The sequence below is a fragment of the Leptosomus discolor genome, chromosome 9, assembly GCF_034619465.1.
Source record: "Leptosomus discolor isolate bLepDis1 chromosome 9, bLepDis1.hap2, whole genome shotgun sequence".
Lineage (NCBI taxonomy): Eukaryota > Metazoa > Chordata > Aves > Leptosomiformes > Leptosomidae > Leptosomus > Leptosomus discolor.
In genome coordinates, this window is record NC_141399.1 from 29,664,646 (window position 1) to 29,688,739 (window position 24,094).

The window sequence follows — 24,094 nt, forward strand, 5'->3', positions numbered from 1 at the left end:
CAACATGCATGGGTGCTCCAAGATGGTCTAGAACCACCCTCACTGCAGCATTTGCAGCACACAGGACTCATGCGGCCTTGGTCAGCCTGGAGGCCTCTCCTGTGATGTTCTAGCAAAGCAACAAAACCCTCTCTGTCTCCCAAACCCCCCATTTTGCTTGGTTTGGCTTGCTGGATGCCTCCCCATCTTTCCATCTGTCTGGATGACTTCATGTCTTCTCAGAAGTTGGTCGAGCCATTTGCCCAGGGCACAGGCACCAAACAACAATGGGTTTAGATGAGCAGCCTGCCAAACCACAAACATCTGCTGTCACTACTTCTTTAGCAACAAATGTCTAGATTAAATAGGTGACAAGTGTATTAAAAAAATATGATACCTGTGCAGCGAGAGCTAGAAGGCAAAGCGGGATTGCCATTCCTTGCAGTTAACAAAAAGCAGTGGCTGTGCTGCAGCTGCAGCCTGGGAAACCCATTAAGACCACATGGGGTGTCAAATTGTATGTAACATGAGTGCCGGGCTTGCACTGTGAGACAGCAGCCCCGCAATGGAGCCAGGCAGAAAGGGGGCCGAAGATACCAGAGACGACAAGAGTTTCTGAGCCCATGCCTGTCTTTGCCTCCCAAAAACTGGGAGGAGCACGTGAATGGGCACAGCCCTGCAGAGCCCACCGAGGAAATGCAGAGACATTGTGCGTTTGCATGGCCCCAGAAAGCCTGAGCTGCAGGTCAAGGCAGAGGCAGAGAAAGTACCCCCCTGTGCATCCCATCCTGCTGTGGAATGCAGAGGGGGAGATGCCCAGGGAGGGATCCCTTGAAGCAGGGCTTGCTATAGGGGCTGCATCTGTTTGCTTTGCTTTAGGGTTAGTGCAACCCTGTAGCTGTCCAGTCCCCCAGTGTAGGCTTCAATGGGATGGAAGCGATATAGGAGCCTCTAGGCAATCCCACACAGTGGTCCCAGTTACCCCGTATCCCACATAACAGGAGCTGGTTAAGTATTTTTACAGACGGGTTTCTGCTCCTTAACATACACAACTGGTCAGGATTAGTCTTACTGCTATCAGCAACTCTCAAACCTCTTGCTTTCCAACCCAGGCACAGCACTTCTCTTTGTTCAACATGTAGAAATACATCCTTGCTATGTCCTTATTTTTGGATTTTATCTTTTTGTTGGTACACAGAATCCTTTTTCTTTTTTCCACATTTTCTAATGAGTTCTGGTGGTAGGAAGTTGTTTGTAAATCACACAAGTATTTGTTTTACTGGAAACATCTGCTTTAACACATTTGTCTTGAAAAAACATTTTTTTTAAACAAAGGTATTAAGCTGCAATGTAAATTGGGCACATCTGTTTATGAGTCACTGCAATAGCACTGCCTCCAATGCACCAGATCACACGTATCTCCAGAGGCCTGATCCAGCAGAAATTGGAAACTTACAGCTCGCTCTGCTCCCTTTTCCAGAACTACTCTTCCAAGAGTATTGCTGCCTGATTTAATAAATTAAGGCCACTAAATAAGAAAGACCTATTTAGCGTCTGCTAATAGCATTAAGCGTCTGACCCAGCAGACACTCAGCTATCAGAAAGATACTTAAGCTGGTGCCCAAGTCCATGGGCACCTGAGGACCAAGTTCAGTGTAATTATTTGTGCATGGGGGATACTTGTAGCTGGGACTCCAGGCTGCACCAGACCGACCTCTGGCCACGGTGCCGCACTACCTCCTCTGCCTTCAGCCGCTCAGTGCTGCCATTAAAAACATTTAGAGAAGCAAACTAGGGGGAAAGACATCAGCTGAACCTCCAAGATTAAAACCTGATCCACCAGCTGGTACGCGTTCACTAGAAATACAAGGGTCAGCACACCTGGGGCACTGGTCTAGGGTCCTGGTCTGGGGCCCAGGAGAAATAATTCAGCTTAATTTTCTGGAGTGGCTGGAGAGAATCCCCTGATGCTCCTGGGGTAAATAAAGCAAATGGGGGGGGTTGGAAGGGGGAATCAAAACCAACAAGACGATTGGAAGGGGGAATCAAAACCAGCAGAGATGCCTGGAAAGAGAAGATTCAGGATGTCCATCTCCACAAGAGCTGCAAGACCCAAATTGCCCTGGACACACGCACCCCACCCCACCAGGGCGAAGCTTTCTGACTGCCGCCTAAGTCCAGAGCTGGGCAGGAACGTCCCACCAAAGCCCAGGAGGGAAATGCGGCGCATGCAAAGCCTTTGCTCCCTGCACCCAGCCACAGCAGCTCCCCCAGTACAGCCCACCAATCTGGGATGAACACCTCTCCCAAAAGCACCAGGCTACCACCATGACATCCCCCCACCTGATACCTACCGCTGACCCCACATTTAGAAAAACAGGTCCATTGGCAAAAGCACCCACGGGCAGAAGCTGCAGGGAGGGGGCCGTGCGCAGCTGCGTGTTGGCTGCATGGTGCTGGGCATACCTTATAGAATCACAGAACGGTTTGGGTTGGAAAGGACCTTAAAGATCATCCAGTTCCAACCCCCTGCCATTGGCAGGGACACGTTCCACAAAACCAGGTTGCTCCAAGCCCCATCCAACCTGGCTTTGAACACTGCCAGGGAGGGGACAACCACAGCTGCTCTGGGCAACCTATGCCAGTGCCTCACCACTCTCGCAGTGAAGAACAAATTCCTGATATCTCATCTAAATCTCCCCTCTTTCAGTTTGAAACCATTACCCCATGCCCTATCACTACCCTCCCTGATGAAGAGTCCCTCCCCACCTTTCCTGCAGATCCCCTTTAAGCACTGGCAGGCCGCTATAAGGTCTCCCCAGAGCCTTCTCTTCTCCAGGCTGAACAACCCCAACCCTCTCAGCCTGTCCTCACAGGGGAGGTGCTCCAGCCCCTGATCATCTTCATGGCCTCCTCTGGACCTTGACCCTCTTCTAGTCTTTGCAACAGCAGAAACAAAGCTACAAGTGCTGGGAAGGGTAAATGAAACGCGACAGTGCATCAGATGCTCCTCGACAACAGACACTGGAGCACCAGTGGGGAAGTTTGCCCTTAGAGGGAAGGGGAGAGGAGAGCATTTTGAGTATAAATGCATTCTTTCACATTCTCTACGCTTGCCTTAGCAGATGATTTATGTGAACAAGGGAAGAGGAAGAGATATTGCAGGCTGTGTTCTGCGATGACTTTGGGGAGCACACAACTTTTTTTTTTATTTACTTTTCACTGGAATGATCTACACAGAACCAGAGGAGGATGAGCAAATGTACCAAAGCTGCAGAGCAGCCAGCGGAGAGTTATCAGGAAGGCAGAGGATATTACTCAGAGTCTGATAATTACCACCAGCTCCCACCTGCCTAACAGTCTGCCTAACACAAAAAAGTCAGAAAACAGGCTGCAGCAGATGTCTGCCTCCCCATGCAGGAAGCGTCTCCAGTAACCATGGGACACAAGCAACTCCAAAATAGCTTTGAGTCCAACAATTTTACAGAGACTCGGGATACTGAATTAGAACAGGAAGGGGAGGGGGGGGGGGGGGGAAGGAAAAAGAAGGACGTGTACCACATTGCAGTTATAATTTACATTTTAGAAACCCTGCTAGGACTCCTGCACTGGACTGTGACAATGACAGACACCCTGGCAGCCTGTCCAGCTGCCAAACCTAATGTAGCCAGTGAGGTTCCACAGCCAGCAGTACCTGCCACCACAATACATATGTCCCTGCACATCATGGCATATAACCACCAAAGCAGCACCCGGTCAAGGGACACAGCGGCATCCTGGGCATGCAGCAGTGCACAGGGTCCTTCCCCATCCAGCAAAAAGTCAGCCCAAGGCAGCGCTTCAGGCACTGGCTCCCAGCTGCTTGGAGATGGGATACACAGAAAGGGCTCTCAGAGGCAGGAAAGTGCAGGAAAGGCAAGGCGCTGCTGCGCTTGCATTTGAGATCGGTGCTGGGCGCAGACCCAGCCGCCCATAGGAGGGAAGGGCAGAGCATCAACCTGGGTCCGACGGGAAGCAAAGAGTGAATGCAAAGCAGGAACAGACAGTGAGATGTTGTCAAGAGCCCCAAATACCATTGAAAACATTTCTGAAACAACAGAAGCCGGTCAAAATGCCAGATTTCCATTCTCACAGAGAAGGGGGAATGTGCTACTGCTCCAAAGCAGAACAAAGGCAAAACCTGTCCAAATTTTCTGTTGTTTAAAAAAAAAAAAGGCAAGTTGACATACCACTCTAAGAAAGTCCAATCAATCCATTTTGATTTCACTTTTTTCTGTGGCATAATTAAAAATGTAATCTCAAGCAGACTTTTAGACAAGAAGCCGCTCTGGAGTGAAAGCTGACAGCATTACCTTGCAGTATGGGCACGCAGGCTGTTGCTGCATTTCTCCACTGCAGGAGCAGAGAAAGATGTTTCAATTTATTTCCAAAATGCCAGCATGCTTCATTGCATCCCAGTTCCAGCAGAGAGGCATTTTCCAACAAAAAGTCTTCCCATCTGAAAGTTTCCAACCTGCCCTAAAAGCCACATGAGGGGAGGTTAAATTTTGGGGTCAATCCACTTTTGCCCCAGGCGAGATGCACCATACAGCCAGAAAAGCTGGCAAGGCCAGCAAACTTCAGAAGCGCTCGGCTGCCTGAAATTTGTTGAGATGGAAGAAAGCCATCTGGGCTCTCCTTAGAGCTGCAAAAGTCCCGGGGCTGGGGATGGATGGAGAAGGCAGAGCGCAGCCCGCCGGCAGCCACCACGTGGGATGGAGGACATCTCTCCTCCAGTTCACAGCTCATCCATCCCAGCCGCACGAGGGGTCAGGGTTCTGCTGGAGATCCACCTGGGAATCAGGGGAGCCAGTGCTCAGACACACCTGGTTCAGTTCATGTTACTCCTGGAGTCGGCCCTGGCAGATGTGCGCACGCAGGTCAGGGCTAATGCACAACATTCGAACAGAGCTTCGTCCTGACGGATGATGAATCCCCTGTTCTGGAGCACACAGAATAGTGTTGACTCAGTAACCTATTGTGTCCTGGTAACAGACTGGCTGACGAGCAATTTCCAGGCTGGACCCAAACGCACACTATTTTCACTTGCAAAGCAAGGGGTAGCAAGAAGAGAGAAAGAAACGTGGATTAAAAACACCAAGTTCTGAGAGATTTCTCTGGAGGAACATCCTTCTCCCTCTTTACAATATCTTTTTAGCAAGGACTAAAAAACCAGGCTGCTTTCTGGGCAGGTCTGTGTTGTGTTCTGCTGGAGACCATCAACAACCAGCAGCAGGCTCCAGTATCAGGACCATGCACAAGTCAAACATAGTTTCTCCATTGATGTCATTTTGAGACCCTCATGTCAGGTAAGGCCTCTTCCTCCACCCACTCCATGGGCTACAACCCATGACTTCCAGGGAGTATTGTTATCTGGAAAGATCCAGACATCTTCCAGATACTTAACTCACAGCTTCATTTAATCAGGCTGGATTAATTCATAAATATATACACTTACATTTATGGAAAGATGTAAAAACTAATATTCAAGAATGTGATGCTCCCGTTTGCAGCAAGTAGGAACCTGTTGGATCCTGAGTAAAGAGATCACTGCCTTGTAGGCTCTCATTCAACCACATCTAAGTAAACACCATCTCCCCAAAGCCTTTGTTTGCTGCCACAATGCAATGCTGCAACTCGCACTGCTAGGTCATTGCCACAATATCCTATATAAAAACAAACACATTTGTTCAAATTTGAAAAGGGGAACGGAGAGGTCAGGATTTTTAAGGCAGTCTGGAAAATTTCAGCATTTCCCATCTTCCTCTCTTGACGGCTCCAGCATGCTCTGAAAGTTTCACCCAAGAGTTTTCCAGTAAGTGGTGGCTTCCATGGTCCACCTGAAAAACCATCTGTTCTCCTGGACATCTCCCTCAGGGCAAGATGATGGACATCAATGCAGCCACCACAGCTGAGAGCCCAGGACCGTCTCCTAGACCCTTTCAATGAGACAGGGCCACCTGGCCCAATGTTAATTGTGTCTCCACATAATTGTATTTCCCCAAGACACTTTCTGGGCAGACGCATGTCAAGCTCATCTCAAGCCAAGTTGTGTTTAATCGTTCTCGATGGACCCTAGTTCTGTGAATTTGTCTCCTGGTGTCTCTGACAGCATGTAACCTTTGGGTGTCCCTACTGCGTGACGTTCCTCCTGTTCAATCCTTGCCATTGCCCATAGCCAAATCCCCAGCACCACAGTCGTGTGTGCCAAAGGATCAGAGTCTCACTGACCCCAGTCTTGTGTTCAGCTGGTGGCTGTGATTTCTGAGTAGTACCACTGAGCAGTAGCTCAGCTATAGTGCTGTCCGGTGTCTGCTACCCTTTACTGGTGCCCAGGTGGTCAAAGACACCTGAAGTATAAGCAGATATGACAAACTGCAGCAGGATCCCAAGGACCGTGATCTAGTATGGGCATTCAGCACCCACCTGTCTTTGCTCTGCAGCAGGGTTAAAGACAAGGCAGTGAGGTACACTGATCCAGCAGTCCGCAAGGAATGGATCTCAGCTGGACCAGCCTGTCCTGGACCACAGAGCAGCGGAAATGCTGCCAGTAGGGAAGACAGCCCTTCTTCTTGCAGGGCGTATCCCAAATTTCTCAGACCATGTGCCACAGAAGCCACGGGGCAGGAGAGGGATGGCCCAGCTGTGTGCCCACAGGACGTCCCTGTGATGTTTTACAGCTGAGTGCTGTCACACCAACACAAGTGCTGGGCACATGCATTGGTTGGCACAGCTGGGACACACTCTGAGGCCGGAGCCTTCTCCTGCAATGCCGAGCAGGGCTGCGCCCTGCAGCCTCATTTATTACATCCCCATAATCGCTCTTATCAGCTTACCTGTAGTAAGGCATTAGTAAAAAGCCAAGCCACTCATGAAAGGGGCACCCTCTCCTACATGAAAAGTCAATCAACACATTATATTGTTATCAGGTTTGCAGACAAACCTCTCTTTGTATGACAAACTGCACAGATACGATGCCCTGACTATCAGCGTAAGGTTATCTTGTCAGTCCATTAGCAAGTAGCACCTGGTCTGCTTCTGTCTGAAATATTCCTTTATTGTTGTCTCTTAAAAATAAATCCAGTTAAACTATTTTGTATCTTTGCAATGAAAAACAGCACAAAAAGAAAAGCAAGTTTGTATCTGAGTCAGGAATTGTGTTTCCCAGCTTCAGAAAAATTCATGTGTTTTCAGCCACAGAAAAACAGATTCATCACCCTTTAAAGATAAATATGACTATCACTGTTGCAACTGGGCAGAGTTTTGCATACTTGAAATTGTTTTGATGCATTCAGTCATGTAAAATGCTGCACTTGGTAACAATTTAAAGATATGTTAGCTCCTGAATTACACTGTTGAAAAGTATCTCCACTTAGATGCTCTGGTATTATACAAACTGCTATTCAAACCTGCAACCCGACTAGAGGGTAAACCTTTTGCCAGCAGACTAGCATTCTAAACATCTGGGACTGATAAGCAATCATAGGTTTTCAAAGACTTTTGTGCATTTGCACATGTAAGAGCAGAAGCATCATCCCATCTGACCGTCAATATGTCTCCAACCCTTCAACCTAACCCAGTTACTTTACACTGAGCCCAAGAACCAACCTCATCTGTGCTGATCTGGGCTTCAAAAGAAGGATTTAGGCCAACGTCTGCTCACATTGGCAATGTGATGCATGTGATTCATGGATATGAGGATATCAGGGATTTGCGTGCCCTGCACTGATCCTGCTTTAAAGACAAATGGTACATCATTCGTTGCTTTGGGTCAGAATGGACCGAGGCAGTGGAAGTCAGCTCCTAAACATATCAGATACAAATTGCTCACATGGACTTGGATCTGCAATGTGTAAGCACAACACTGAAAAAAAGTTTAAAAAAATATAAAAATTGAAGAAAAATTGAAACCAGAAAAATAGGAGCATGGACTTAATATGTCAGTAGATTTACTTGCTGGTTTCATAGATGTTTTTTGCATATATGTAGCTTTTCTCAAAGGGCAAACTGATTCTGATAGATGAATTTCTAGTTCCTCAGTTGCAGACTGACTGTTTCTTTGGAGGAACTCACACCACAGAAATTACAAGAACCCTTCAAAATGTAAATGTTATGCACAATGTGAGGCCTGGAAGAGTCACAGCAGCACAAAAACAGCCAGCTGAAGGATGCTATAAACAAACCCATCTCTAAATGCCACCAATAATTTTCCCAGTCTGTCAATAAAAGAAAAATCATTTTTGCTGACGTCAAAAGTGAATTAATGAACTTGCCACTCAATTAGAGTATCAGCCAACTGCTACGCGTGACTCCCTCTCCATCTTCTAACTTTTATTTGGACAGTGACAAAGAATTCTTGACTTCCTACCAAATCTTAATTAAAAGGAGAAATTTCAGCAAACACAAACGCTTGAAATAGAAAAGCAATAATCAAGCTATTGCACTGTTTTAGCTGGTATGATTCCAGCTCTTCTGTCAGGATAATCTAGCTGACATTTGGCCTTGTCATTTTTTCACCCTGAGACAGGATGAGTGTCTTGTAAAACAGTACATTTCTGCTATCCTTGCTTCAGTCAAGCATTCAACAGCATGGGGAAAAAAAGAAAAAGAAAAAAAGTTGTGCTACAAAAATAATAGTTAAAAGTCCTAAAGCTTTTAGCAGAATAGAATAGAACAGTGGAAGGATGCTGCATCAAACCAACACAGCTCACTCTGCCGTGTAAGCCAAGGACAGGGCACCTCTGCTGAAGGCTGAGCAGAGCCACGTACAATAAATATTGATATTGTACGCACAATACTTTTCAGTAGGACAATCCAAGCCTGCAGGCTGTACAGCGGGAAGGCACAGCAGCCACATGGCCTCACGCTGTCAGCAAAATCCACACAGATGGGGGCATTTTCCACCTGCGGAAGGAGTATTTTAAAAGTCAATCGGGTATTTGAAAATGTCTTTCTCAGCAGACAGATGAACACCCCAAGACCCAGCACTAAATGGAGCAGAGCAGTATCAGAAGATACTAGCTGCTCAGATACAGGCACCCTGAAGGCATTTGCAGAGAAGCAATCATCATGATAAAGGATGGGAAGACATGATCCTGTAAATATTTTAACTACTGTTGGTCTGTCTCCCCATACATACATGCAGTGAACCCTGGCAGACTTGGATCACTCCTCCCAGGTTGGGAGCATTCCCTTTTCGAGCATGAATACTGACTTCTAAGGAAACTTTCCTGCAGGAATAGGCTGCAAAAAGCAGGAGGGCTGCACCCAAAGCAACCCTGCCCAGCCTCCCACGCTGCCATGCACAGCTACTGTCTCAGCAGGGAAACCCACTGATACCCAATTTGCTCCCCAAAATGAGCAGCCTGTTGTGCTCCATGAAAAGGCAATTCTAGCATCACTGCAGCAGCAGCATGTTCTGTTCCCTGCCACAGCAGTGGGGGGGTGGAAGGAGCTCAGATCAATGGCAACTCCAGAAATAAACCTGAGAGAAAATGGGGTGACAAGAGGAAGGTCATCAAAAGCTGAGCTGTAGGAATGACATCTCAGCACTCAAGACCTCCGAAACGTGGAATGGCTTACTGGGACATTTGGAGATGTTTAAAAGCAGCATAGGATGAAAGTCACAACTGATGGGGGTTCAGAGCAGCTTCCAAAAACATAGTACAACAAGGCAGAAAACATGGGGGTCCCACTCCATGCCCATGCAGGGCACAGCCACACAAACATGGCAGCCTCTTCTCTCTGGGAAGGTGGCTGCCAGAGACATCACTCACTCTGACATGCCTATATTCCCATTTGGAAGCAACAACACCTTTGTAAAATTTATAAAGGGGTTACCAACAAATGGCTTTTCCATCCAGTAAAAGACTATGCTTGGCCAGCCCAGAAGCTATGTTCAAGCCTGCAATTTGACAAGAGTGCTCGAAAAAAAACCCTGCCGAGAGGATAAATCAGTGGCAAAGCAAGCCAGCAGTCATTAAAGAGCTATAGATCTGGGTAAATCAAGGGACATACTGTACTGATCTTGACTTTCATCCAGCACCTGGGTACAGCATGGATTGCTGGAAACCCACACAAAGGTCCAGCCCACCTGGCTGGTCTGGCAGCATGTGGTGGCAGCCAGAGCAGGGAATGGGCAGGGTGCAGGAAGGGGCTCAAACTACAAACTCCCTCTCCCCATTAGAAATAACCAAGGGAGAGCAGAAAGGCAAAACTAACTGCAGGTTATGCAGCAGGAACAACCAGGCTGGGGAGCTGTTTTACACACACAAGCTCTCAGAGCCATCTTTATATATCTTTATTGCACACATCTATCCTTACATATCTCATGGGATGAGGCCAACTTCCCTTCCCAGGACAAACTATTTCTGCTTAATTCTGCCAAATCCATCTGTTCCCAAGACAACCTTTGTTACTGCCTAACACAGATATTTTGGAAGGGTAAATCTTCCCCTTGTCCTCCCCCCCTCCCCCCTGCTTGCTGGATCGATCAGAACATTCCCCGGGTGATGCTCCAGCCACTAAAAGGGATTTTTTCTTCCTGTCAAAGCTTGTGAGATGCCCAGGAGCAAAGCATCCCAGGTAAGCCGGACCACACAACCTTTGCAAAGCCCTGGATAAGCCTGCACCTTCTCTCCCCCAGCGCCTGCTAAAGCTACCCGCCAGGCGCAGAAGCCTCCCCAGCACCCATGTTTTATTTTCAGGCTTCCTGGCAACCAGCTCGAGTGAGAATGCTGGAGGTGAGCTAGTTTGTGGGTGGCTGTCTGGAGCGGCAGCAAAGCACCAGCCACCCCAGGCTCTGTTTGCTTTGGGTGCCCGATGCAGGAAGATTGATCCCAGCAGAGTGCGAGCACGTGTTTGCATGGTGAAGCCTGGAAGACATTTGCACTGACTTGTAATTTGAGGGAAAATACTATAATTTATTTGCAGGCATGATTTGCCATTGGTGTGGCATAAATATATGTGTGTGTACGTACACAGCTCTATTTTTAGAGCTGCACGACCAGGGTGCCGGCTCCACGGTTACTCCATTGACAACAGGATACGCTCTTCTCTGAGCTGGGAGGTTTTCAGTCCTCCCCCTTATTGTAAACATTATCTGCCTTCAGAATCCTTAATGTGTTGCAGATGTGACAAACAATAAAAGACCTATCATAAAAAAAAGCCTGCCATCTCTGTGTTTCCCACTGGGGCAACATAATAATGAATTTATTAGCATATAGGGCTCACCAACATATGTTTATAGTCACTCACAAACTTTTGACTTGACAGTTTACAAGTATGTTTAAATCATTAAAGTTTAAGTTGACTGTCCAGTTATTACAGGCTCATTATAAATAGGAAACAAAGGTTACATTTTATACAACAGGTGATAAATCAATACTAGTCTGTATTCTAGACTGACTTTTTTTTTTCTTTTGCTCTTTTTTCATCCACATTTTCAAGACCTTCTTGAGGTGACATCTCAGCGAGGCCAGTACTGAGCAGCTGTTTGCAGTTAAGCCGGCAGGACGAGCGGCACCCACCCTGGGGAGCAGGAGAAACTCCCGTTGCATCCAAGAGATGCAAAGACCTCGGAAGTGGCAAACTCTGCCAGCATATTCACTCAACCAATGGCCAAACTCAGTGCCAGCCCAAGACACCTACCTCTCCTCCTCCCCAAGTCCATCTGCAAGGCTTAGAAACCCTTCATAAGGGAGAAGATCTCTGCTGCCACCACAGGGCCAACGAAACTTCCTCCTAAGCTGAACAAAGCCTCTAAGAAAAGGAAAGCAAAGCACCCAAACCATGTTCCCCAATTGCAAACCTCCAAGGGTCAGTAGAGGCATTCAAACGCACTCGAAGCGGGTTTTTGGGTTTGATCACTGTGCTACAACACCCCCCCACCCCCCACCCCCCCCGGCCATCCAGCCATGTTCTTGCCTCAACACTGCAGAGCATCCAGCATGGGATAAAACCAGGGAGTCAATAACTCAACCCCAGCCACGCCCAGTCCTTTCTGACTCTGCTATGGGCTAACCATCTTGGGAAGGAGAGAGATAAAGCCACATTAAATGTAAAAGTTCATTTTGTAAACTATTTCCAGATTTCAAAGCCTGGCATAATTTCAAATTGCCCTGCTAACCTAAAATTTAGAATTTGTGGAAAGGGGTGGGGGGAATGTGGAATGGTTTCTGGTCCCTTTTATTTTGTGTTATGTACATGTGATAGGATATGATGGAAAAAAATTAATTGAAAAATACCCTTTCAAAGTAAAAAGAAATATCTTTCTCAAAAATGTTGAAAGTGCGTATTTCCACACTGTCAGCAACTTTTCCTGGGCTTGTTTCCAACATAAAACTTGAACAGAGTCACAGTTTATATCCAATACCAACCAAATAGGATTCTGTCACTGTCAGATCAGCTTCGCCTTTCTGCTCTAAAGTAAAACACAAAAAAAGAACATCATGGCATGGGCAAGGGAGGAAGCATCGGAAAGTCTCCCTGGCTGCCCCAATTGCAGGGCTCGTGTCCTCTGAGGCCAGTTGGCGCCTAAAAGCTGTTCTGGACAAACTTCACGCTCTCAGCAACCTGAAAGACTTAACCTGCCAGGAACACAATGCCCCACAGCCAACGCTGCTTTAAAGTTAATATTTACCCATCCTAGTACAGGCAGCAGCAAACACCCTCCAGCAGAGCAGCACAGGGAGGACAAGTCCTCTTTTCCTATTACATGTTCACATACCGCAGTGACAAGAGAGGTCTAAATTGCTACACAGGCAGGTTGTTGGGGAGATCAATACAGTAACTAAACTAGCCTAGAGAGACAGAAAAAGGCAGAAAGGATTATATATCCAGCTTTAGAGATCACTGATGATATTATGGGGAAGGCCATAAGAGGAAATTAGAAACACATTAAAAATAGCATAAAGGTGTGACACAAAGATCATGGAAAATGAAACACGTATCTCTGCTCTTGACTTAGGACAATGTGAATCACCTGTATTTCTTCAATGTACACTTTGATACTTAGCTCTTGGATGAAATAAAGTAAATTTTCTCCTTCTCTGAATTCTATATTTCTCTTTCAGACTTGGATTGGAGGACTTCAAAAGTCTTTTCTTGCCCTTACCCTATATTTAAATATATGTATTTTATATATTTTACATAATGTGTCAATAACCTTTGATATGAAACTGGCATTTAATATTTCAGCTCTCACTTCATTAAGGATATTTTAATTATCCCAGACCAATGGAAGGGAATTTATAAACATCTGTGCTTCGTTTAAGAGCCCAAATTTGCCTCTTAAACTTCAAAGCTGTAAAGCTGATTTTATCCAGGTTCAGTTGTCTGGTCTCTCGAAGAACACTGCGTCGCACTGAAACCAGCATTAATTGGGCCAGACCTCCAGCCTGCAGACCCATGTCCAGCAGACACCACTCATCCACGACGGACACAGCCTCTAACAGCCCAGTCTCACTCACACAAGCAAAACAGATGATGCTGCTGAGCTCTACAGAGCCAGGAGTAGGGGTCAGGGAGAAGGCACACGCCAGCAGCATTTTCAACTGCCCAAGTCACAACTGGTTCTTTGCTTTCTCCTCCCAATGGCTGACCAGGGGCTACTTTATTAATAATGTAGCCTTGAAGCACTAGGAGTGCCTCATGGCCATTTTCAAAGCAACCAAAGACATGACTGGTACAGTCAAGCAATGCAATTATAGGCTTCTGAGTACCTAAATCACTTCTGCAAAATGAGCCTGAATTATTAGTAAAAAATTACCGTGGGTCTCTAAACCCTAGATCAGAAATAACCATCATTTGCTGCAGTCAAACAATCCTTATTGACTTTCTGCTGTCCTCTAGAAATCAGAAAAGCTCATCTCTAAGCTCATGAGCATAGGCAGCAGCGGGAAGGAGAGAAGAGGATGGCTCTGGGACCTATGGCAGGTTTGCAACCTTTCTTGAACCCCCTCCCAACCGTTGCATTCAACACACCCCTGCAATACCGACCTGGAAAAGCAGCAGCATTACTCCTCCTGCCCCTGCTGGCACTGAGGCCAGTCAGCATGATGCTGTGCATCAACAGCCACAGCATCAGTGGTGCCTGCAGTGAGCAGACCTGAGCAGACCCCAGAGAGCAGCTCCCCACACCATCACCAAGACCTGCAACCCCCCGAGGAGCAGCCACTGCAGGACCACTGTCCCCATCACCTGCTAAGAACCGGAGCTGGTTCCTCACTCGCAGCTCTCCATCCCCAGAGCCTCTGCTACAGTCATCTTCATCATCGCAGTCTCCACTCTCCTCCTCCTCCTCTGCAGTTTTGCCTGGAGCTTTTCGGTGGGGCAAAGCCATCCCTTTGAGCAGCTGAAAGACATGAGGTGCCACAGTCATTCAACAGCTTCCCTCCACCCTCCCTACTGCTTCGTCCTCTGCTCACAGGAAGATTGGGTGACAAGAGGGGAACATGGCTCAGTGGAGCCAGGACAGTGGGACATGTCCCCATTGAACTCCTCATGCCAAAGCACTGACGAGCTGAGGTTCATTCATGGACAAAGCTGCACACAAAAACTCAACAGAAGAAATAAAAGGAGGAGGAAAACCACACTGAGTAACTGCCCTTCGGCTTCTGCCCAACGAGCATCACATGAGCTGCAGCACATCTACCAGCCCTGTGAGACCCCAATGCCACCCAAGCTCTGGAGTTGGCTACAAAACAAGTTTCTAGAGTTAGGCCAGACAGGGCAAAAACCAGTAGTAAGAGGAAAATCTGTTCAGAGATTCTCACTGCTTTCAGCGACTATCTCCCATCTGAGAAGTAACACGTGTGAAATGAAATGGCAGATCTCTTGGGTCCGTATGGTGCCCCACAAAAATAACCTAAAAATCTCATTCCTCATTCTTGAAGTGCAGAGGATTCTAGTCAAAGTTTTTGGGCTAGCCAAGTGACACAATGAAAGGATCTTTTAAATGATATTTTAAAGTCGAGTCCTAACTAACGGTGACAGGTTGCACATCCCCAAGACCAGGACTTGAATACCTCCACTGAGCACCGGGTGAGGACTGCTCTCAAAACACATGTGGGAGCTCCCCATGTTGCCCCTTCACAGTGCACGGAGGGATTAGACACTTCTTAGGCTATCAGCTTCCTCTTCCCACTGACTTTTCTGATTTTGCTGTTGCTGAAAGCAGCCAGCTATTTCATCATAAACCCAGATCCACTTTGAAAGTGTGAGTCAGCCGGTTAATATATGTTGAAAATTTCTATCACCAACACTCTGCTGTTAAAAGCCTTCTTGAATTTAATCTCAGCACTAAAAAAAAAATTATGAAAAGGATAAGTAACAGAGAAGATATTGCAAAATGGGAGCTTTCTGCATACTTCAGGGGTTTAGTTAGTTCCATCTATTGCAGTAATATGCATTCCTTTCAAGGCATTTTTTAATATCTGAATCTAGGTTATATTTTTTAAACTACTAAGCTAGCCTTAGAAAACAGTTTCTAAAATATTAAGCTGCTGAAGTTTATACAGCCTCGAAGGAATGCTTTCAGCATCTGGCTCGCTCTGTCCACAGCAATGTCCACATACCTTAGTGTTTATATTAGAGGAGCATAAGGTAATGAAAAACAAATGGCTCAATGTGAGACCCCTCTGGGTTCCCCAGCTGCATCAAACAATGCAGCAAACCTCTTCTCAGCACGTGCAAGAGTCCGCCCAGTGTGACAGCTGTGCTGGGTCCCACATCCACGGTAGGAAGCAAAACACAGCTCACCTATGTGTTTCCATGGCCTTCAACAGGCTTTGGCTCAGACTGTTTAAGTTCACTTTTTAGGACTTGGTTTTATTTAGACATTTACAATATGGCATAACCACAAAAACCCAACTAACAAACAAACAAGACAGCACTAGGGGTAGCACAGGAAAGACCTCGCACAGGAACCAAACACATCAACCACTCAAGCCTCTACACCATCACTTGTATTTCTCTCCTCCGAATGAAGGCCACAGCTAACAGTGGTCCTCAGCACAGAGTATATCAGCTCGAGGTGGAATGAAGGTCTCCCACACACAGCAGCTAATTACAACACGCAGCAGTTCAAACCCATTGCCCCGGTGCACCATTGCTAATAAACCAAGCCCACCACGGTGGAAGGGGACCGCGACTGCTCAGTGGTAGGATGCTCGTTCCCCTGCACCCAGGGCATGGACCAAGCCAGCCGGAACCCCACAGCACAGCTCAGTGGCACAACTTTCACTACTTACCCAAAACAGCAGAGGAACTTTCTGGTGGAAAGAATTAAGCTTTGGGATATTTTCAGATTTAATAAGCTCACCGGGAGGCAGGGAAAATAAGGATTTTTCAATTATGTGTTTTCAAACATTAAGATTACTGCGCATTTCTTGTGTTACTACTTTTTTCTTGGCATGCCATAAATTAGCAGCTTAATTTCTCTGCCTTTGTAGCCACAATAAACCAGGAACCTTCTGAGAAACGCCATGCAGGACCTGACTTTGGATTGAGTGAACATGACAACCCTGTTCCACACTGCTCCTTCCTTTTCCAGGACAAAAGCTCCAACCTTGCCCACACGCTCCCCAGCTGCTGAGAACCACAGGGAGGTTCAATGAGTCAAATTTCACAGCTGACTCTGGGAGAAATGAAGCCCATGACACAAAACCTACTGGCACCGTTAGCAGGAGATCTGGCATGGGGTGGAAATCCCACCCCACTCCGTTGGTGCATCGAGATCCAGGAACGCTGTTGGATGCCTCAGCTTTGGCCGAAGCAGCAGCCACAGCCCTGTACATTGACCATTACACAACCTCCCCGACAGTCTGCATGCCTTATGAAATCATATTTGGTGGACTGAACATAGATTCCCCATCCTTAAATAGCAAGTGGAGCTGACTGTACCCTAAAATTACAGTTTATTCATGTCCTGTGGTTTAAAACCTATGGTAAGAGACAGGAAAATACATAGTCCAGCAATCACTGAAGTAGTACGTTACAGTGAGATAGCTTTAACTTAATCAAAATCCATCCAGCTGTAAGAGTTTACAGTCGTACTACTCTTCTTTGCTAAACCATAAGCCATGCTAAACCATGGCAAAAATACTCTATAATGTACCTGACATAACCTAGAGCACTAATTGTGGGCGTCCATGCGCACGCACGTTATCTCCGAGGTGTCTGCAGGGCACTCATCTCCCATCTGCACAACCACCACAGAATCACTTAGGTTGGAAAAGACTGCCATGGTAGGAAACACGTGGGCCACAGCCTTTGCTCCTGACTACGAGCTCCATCAGCTCAGATGTGCATCGGTTTCATTTCCAATCTTATCCCTTTTAAATTCTGACCCTCCAGATGGGCAGTGTGCGCAGTGCTGGAGTACCTCTGCTGCCGCATCAGCCACTGGGCCATTGGCATGAGGGACGCTGGCCAGCCCCGGCTGGTCTCTATACACATCTTTGTTGCTTGTCTTGTCCTGTGGTCTCCCTACAGCTTAAAAAACAAGCCAGATGAGAACGATGCGCTGAGCCTTTCAGCAAGGAAAGCTCCCCAGGGCATTCCAGCGTGATTTACACAATTATTCATAACCATAGAGTGACCAGACAAAAACAGATGCAGCAATACGGAGTAGTGACTCAGCTGGATTTGGATGGGCCACCGTATGTTGAAATCTTTATAACTCCTCATTCTTTACAACCACTTTACTCAGAGCTCACCATCCCACTGAGCCACCTGGTCTTGTTTTTCCAACTTTAACATAAACAGTGAGAGCTGCAACATATTTTTTTATCATTAATCTCCTGTCTCTGAAAAGAAATCAGCATTGTGTTTCTTGGACTGTAGTTTAATAGCTGTTTTCTCCTTTTGGAAACTACACCCATGGTATTGCAAATATCAACTTGAGTAATACCCAAAATTGTGCCCACAAATTCAGATAAAATATCAGCAGTGGGCTACAAACACTGTGCTCCTTTAGGGCAGAAATCATCCCTTTCAACATACTTCAAAAATACATAAAGTAAAGAGAACAGCCAAAGAGATTATTGAAGGGAATAGAAGACTTTTAGAAAAACATTTAATTCCTTCATGAATCTAGGGGAGAAGTCTGATTGATATTTGTAATCTTTTGGTGGACAGAGCTGTCATTTAATTTAGCTTGCATGACTGAAAGAATTTAATAAAAGTGTTCCATAGAGTTTTGCTGAAATTCTTCGCATGTTTTTAGTAAGCCTCTGGAATACGATCAAACCTGAAAAGCTGGAGAGGACTGAGACTGAACTTGCAGCTAAAATAATATTCAGAATTGTAATATACACTTAATAATCAAGTATTCACATCCAGCAGAAAAAGTGCCTTAGCACAGAAACTCCTCCAGATCCCCAGCTGTGTGTCCATGTGCTGCTTGGCATCACAAAGGGGATCCTGGGAACTCAATCCAGCAGTAAGAACCAGCCCCTGACTCTGCTAGAAACCTCTCAAAACACAACCAAATCTACCAACTCATGCCTGCCCACAGAACTTGGGATGCCTTTCTTCAGGAGCCTTGGTAAGAAAGACTTTTGGAGGAGCAAAGGTGTTATTTCCTCTTGCATCACACAAGCTGCCGGCTCCAGCCACGGACTTTTGGATACGCAACACAGATGCTGGTGTACTTAACACAAAATTCCCGAGATTCCCAACAGGTCAGGTTTTTCTATTTTAAATTCCAGCCTGCTGAAAACATTGGTTTTGTGGGAGAAAAAGTAGATCTTATGGACAATCCTGACCTTGAAATCTAAATTACTGAATAATTTATGGATGGCTTTTAAATCAGGGCAGCATCATGGGAAACATGCAGATTTTCACACGATACTGTTCCCTGTTAACAGCTCATTACAACGTACAGAAGTATATTCCCATTATGAAATACAGCTGGGATTGTTTTGCTTACGAAGGTCATTATCTGATCACAAGCAAGAATTGGGGAAAGGAATCCACTTTAAAAGGCTGAAGTTGTGGATTTTTTGAAAACTCATGTGTTTTGAATTTTGTGGCCTGATCTCACACAAGCATGCAACAGGAGAATCGATTCTCTCCACTTCCTTTGCTTATTAGCCCTGGAAATAGAATGGAAAAAAAAAATCTTTTATTAGCAAATACTTTCTTTATTATTTAACCAACCCTCATCATGAGATTCAGTGGTGCCCTCCACCCCACTTTCCTATTTTCCGGCTCCGTTCGGTTTATCCTTTCTGCGGACAGGGCCCTTTGTAGCACAGGAACATGCACCAGCAGAAACTCAATGTAACATCAACAGCATCATTTTCATTTGCTTCTTTCCAAGCTCTAGAGAGCTTTCACCCTCTTGGGCAGCAACAAAATGCAACGTATATTACAGAAAAACTCAATGTTCCCTGGCACTGAGCACCAAACGGTATTTAAAAATAAGGATATTTAAAACTTAAAAAAATCTGTAAATCACAGGATCTGTACTTCGGTCTTGCAAAAGTGAACACGTGTGCATGTGCACACAGGCGGGCATCACTGCCATTCTGACCACAGCATTAGCCCATGGACAGAAGACCCATTTTGGCAGGAGGACACCCAATCTGTGATTTCCTTATGGCCCTTCCAGTTGGATGCACCTTGGCAGCACAGATGTGTCAGAGAAGAAACCTGTTCCTAATTGTACTCCCATTTCAAGCTCAGCACAACAAGGAACTAGCGCTAATTAAATGCTAATAAAGTGGAAACAGGCTTTGGACCTGGAAAAGTAATTTTTAGCACTTGGAAAAACGATGAGTTGGGCACATCAGCTGTTTTATCAGCTGCTCTAAAAGCAAATTCTGCACTTCCCCATGTTGCCTGCTTTGAGATATCACAGGTTTTGTACTGCTGAAGTAGCACTTGGCAGACCAGAACCCAGGCAGCACCTCCTGCCTGCGCTGGGCAGGGTGGGCAAGGGATGGCTCTGGGACAACCTCCCCATGCACTGCTCTTGGGGCTCCACAGCAGCCTATGGCAACAGGTACCATAAGGGTGAACTGCAGCTCTGAGTTTATATTGTGGTTCTTCAGCCATACAAATGTTTTAGTCCTTACTTGTAGTACTCAAAATATCATCTCCTGGAATAGGAAAAATCCCTACCATGCATTGCTCAGGGTCTACCAGCGCAGCAGGACCTCCTTTACTACCACCATGGGCTCTAGAGGAGATGCTGTCAGCTGCCAGTAAATCAATTTTCCTGGTCACTCTCCCGATAGCACAATGAAGCTGGTGACAGAAGCGAATTATTGGCCAAAGGGTGGCCCTACTTTATGGATTAATTCCAGATCAGCTATCAAAACTGACAACATCCCTATGGGTAAAGGAAGACAGATAAAGACCCCCAAGTGCTGGTAGTAATTAAAATGAGTCCGCACTGGACAGTAAATCTTGGCAGCAGAAGGGGCTGCCAAGCCATTATGAATTGCTCCAGTTTGGTGACAGCAGGCTGATGCCCAGGACAGGATGCTCCTGTGGATGCAGAGGTTAAGCCCTTGCTGGCACCATGACAGACAGAGGGACCAGCTCCTGCCTGCTCTCCCCAGGCAGGGGAGGTGTCACTTCCCCGACCTGAACAAATGCTCATTCATCACAGGGCACATGCGAAAAAGAGATTACTCAGGCTTTACGACCAGCTCATTCACCTTATATCTAGTTCCTTCCCCTTCCACCCTGCAGCTATTTACAGCTTGTTTTTGTGTGGGGTAGGAAGGAACAGGATGGTGTGGGTGCCAAGCAGGGCTGCGGGGTCTGGCCCAGCCTGCTGGGGACCTGGGCAGTCCCCATCTGCTTCTGGCTTGTCCCCTGAGCCCTGCACAGACAGTGACACTGGAGAAAAAATGCTTTTCTCTTTGTGAGCTGCTACAGCTCCTCCTCCTTTGCATTTCTGAGACCAAACTATGACCGGTCCTTCAGCATCCCTTCCTACACACCACCATCCACCTCCAGCAAACACAGACATCCCTCAAATTCCAAAACCCCAATCAGTAAACCAATCATTGAATGCACAGTTAGACCAGGCAGTAGATGATGCTGAAGGCTTGCTAGAGTCTGCCTTGACCTTTTCCTGCCAGTATTGGACAGACTCCTACAAGCTACCACTTCTCTAGAAGTGATACAGGAATGCAGCTGTTTACTGCAAACACTCCCTTCCAGCTCTCCTTCACTTTGCCTGAGCTGACCTGCATCATTTCCTCAGTCCCAGTCTCTGTCACAGGGCCTGTAACTGCTCCAGATCTGGTGCTACTCATGCCAGAGCATCTCCTGAGGTCGTCTGCTGCACAACCCAGGAAACCTGTACCTTGATAAAGGGGAGCGGAATGCCACGTTAATCCCACAGGTGCACTTTTAAACATGCATCAGGGAAAGAATTGGTATTTCAGCACTACTTGGGCTTTCAGACTGCCTTGAAGAATTAAGCAAAGAAAGAAAGTCACCAAGAGAGCTGTGCTCACCAGGCACGTAATCACCCACACCTGTTGAGGGTGGAAAAGGCATTGCAAAGATGCTCCCTTCCTTGCTACTTGCAAGGGCTGTCTGCCTTGACCTCTTCCCACACTGTTTCTTCACTGGCATCACATCCCTGTTTCTTCTCCTCACTAAGTCTCTCAGTCTCCTACCAGCAACCCCAGCTGCCTTCCTATCTCCTTTCCACCCACTCTGCACCACTAGAAAGGAGAACCTGGACCAATTTTTCCACCTGTCAAGCAGCCATCCCTCAGGGGGTTGGCAACTGAGTGAAGGAGGGGTGTGGGAGTCTGCATGTGCCCAGACCCATCACTGCTATTATCCATATTTTCCATACTGTGTTTAGTTATGTTGGAGCAGAACCCCGCTTTGCCATCCAAACACCACTCAGGAAGGCCCAAAGTGCACACCAGAAGATAAAACATGAGACAACAAGCAAAGTAAGAGCACAAGGAACAAGATGACAACATGGGTAGAGGTGGAGCAATCAAACACCTCATCACCATCACGTCCTTCAGGCATCTGAGCAGGGATGGCCTGGAAGGAAGGTGCCCTCGATGCAAGAGCATCTAGGAGGACATGCAAGTATCATACCACATTAAGCCATCTGCTAAAGAAGCCCCACATTCTGCAGAGGGGGACCAGCATGCCCAAGGCAGGGTGTGTAGCAGCAAGTGGGTTCCTGCAGCCTCCTTGCCGCCCAACTTAGCCCAGCCCACGTCACAGTGGCTGGGAGATTTCCTCTTGGCTCAGGCTCCAGCACACGTGGCTGATCTCCGGCTGTCAGCGACGTCTGCTGGGGCTGCCTGTGAGACAAACATCTCGTCCTTGGCACTAGGTAGAAAACAGCAAGCCGAGAGCTGTGCCGGAAGGATTTTTTTTCCTCCCTTCTCCTTCTGCCACACAAATGAGAGGCAAATCTCTGTCCCAGCCGCTTCCCTTTTCCCCTAAAAGCTCCCACAGGAGAGAGACTTCTCAAATCATGTGTTTTTGAACACAATGTTGTCTTGTATAGAGATTTCTGACAGAACACCAGCCTTTGTCACCCTGGCCACATCCTGCCCTCCCAGGGGCTGCTCTTTCTAGCTTTACTTTTTCATTTGCTTCACCCCAAGGCAATGGAAGCCCAAAAAGCAACTGCAAGCAGTTCTGCTGAATGTCCCCAGCTCCACAGAGCTGTCACATGGGGACTGAACAACTACCTCACAAGCCAGTTACTTCCTATCAGCCAAGACAACCCCAGTGCAGGACTAATTACCAAGCCGTTGATTTCAGCAGAGACTTAAATCAGGCAGGAGGAGAACTCCATGGCAAACACTCCCCAAACCTGTTACCTAGGGAGGAGCGAGCAGCCAGTCTGCCCTCCTTGTGGACCCCACTGCACTGGGGCAGGGTGTGCCCAGCTGAGCCCTAGACGTGCTCCTTGGGAGCTGGGGGGGGGTCGGTGGCTCCTATGGGGCTGGTGCTGCTGGGGAAGGCATTTGGCTGGAGCGGGGAGCCCCGAGCCCCAGGCCCTGCTGCCGCAAGTATTTATGCACATCACATTAAACAGGCACTCAACTGAGACAAACCAGACCAGAAGTAATTCAGGGAACAGGGTCTCTCCAGCCTCCATGGTTCCTACTTAATGGCTGATGGCTGGGCAAGGTCACAGCTCTCCTCTGCATCCAGAGCGTGGCTGCTGCTTGCTAAAACCCGAAGAGAAGAAAATTTAACCTCACGGACGCAGCTCTTCCAGTGTCAATATTGGCACCTGCCTCCTAGGATGTGTCTTACAAACAGGATAAGGAAATATCCAGGCTCCAGCATGGGCACTGCTGATACACTGGGGCGCAACCCATCACCGATACTGAATGTATCCAACAGAAACAGACCCTGTAAGGCTCAGGCCTCCAGAGCTGCAGGCAAGAGGCAGAAGGATCCCTGCCCAGGGTGGTTCTCCCACACAGATGTACAGCCACCAACTGAGCAGCTGAAGCAACTCAGCGTTTAAATTAGGTTCAAAGCTGGTGATTCTATATCCTCCCCCAGTGAGACTCAACACTCACAGAGGAAGCCCTGAAACGCACCTACATGAGTCTCGCCCTTAGCTTTAGGAACTTCTGTGCTGCACAAAAAGGTCAGTAAACTCTTCCACATTCATAGGCAGGAGGCATTCAAGGGATCATGCCAAAAATAAAAAGTAACTTCCTGCCCATCACAACTTTTCTTGATGGCTTGAACACCCATCCTTTGCCAGCTGCCTCCCACCTCCCCTCTTGCTTGACAAGACAGTATCTTCTTACATGTGCCCTCAGAAAGGCCAGCCAAGCACATTTTCTTCTTTTAAATATGGTTTCCTTGCAATACAGTCAAGCAAGGCCATAGGCAATAAATACCGCTGCAACCTAAACGTCCCTGTTTGCTCTCAGCATTTTATGGGCTGCAAGGGCCATCTCTCGCAGCACGTGCTCCAACAGCAAGAGCACTAAAATACAACCCAGCCTTTGCAGTTAGTTGTGTCAAAACCAAGCTAAGAAGTTTAACAAGCAACAGCATTAACTGAGAGAGTCCTCCTGAGCCGTCAGGGTTATTTACGCTTGTC

At 47.0% G+C, this 24,094-nt stretch overlaps 1 protein-coding gene across 1 annotated transcript in view; it reads right to left on the minus strand.

Annotated features, from left to right (window-relative positions):
• The window catches only part of GPC3 (glypican 3), a 153,619-nt gene that overhangs the window by 12,782 nt on the left and 116,743 nt on the right, over window positions 1-24,094 (minus strand). Inside the window, exon 7 of the mRNA XM_086470175.1 lies at window positions 14,218-14,371. Within this exon, the coding sequence (XP_086326301.1) occupies window positions 14,218-14,371 (154 nt within the window). The remainder of the gene's footprint in view (window positions 1-14,217; window positions 14,372-24,094) is intronic.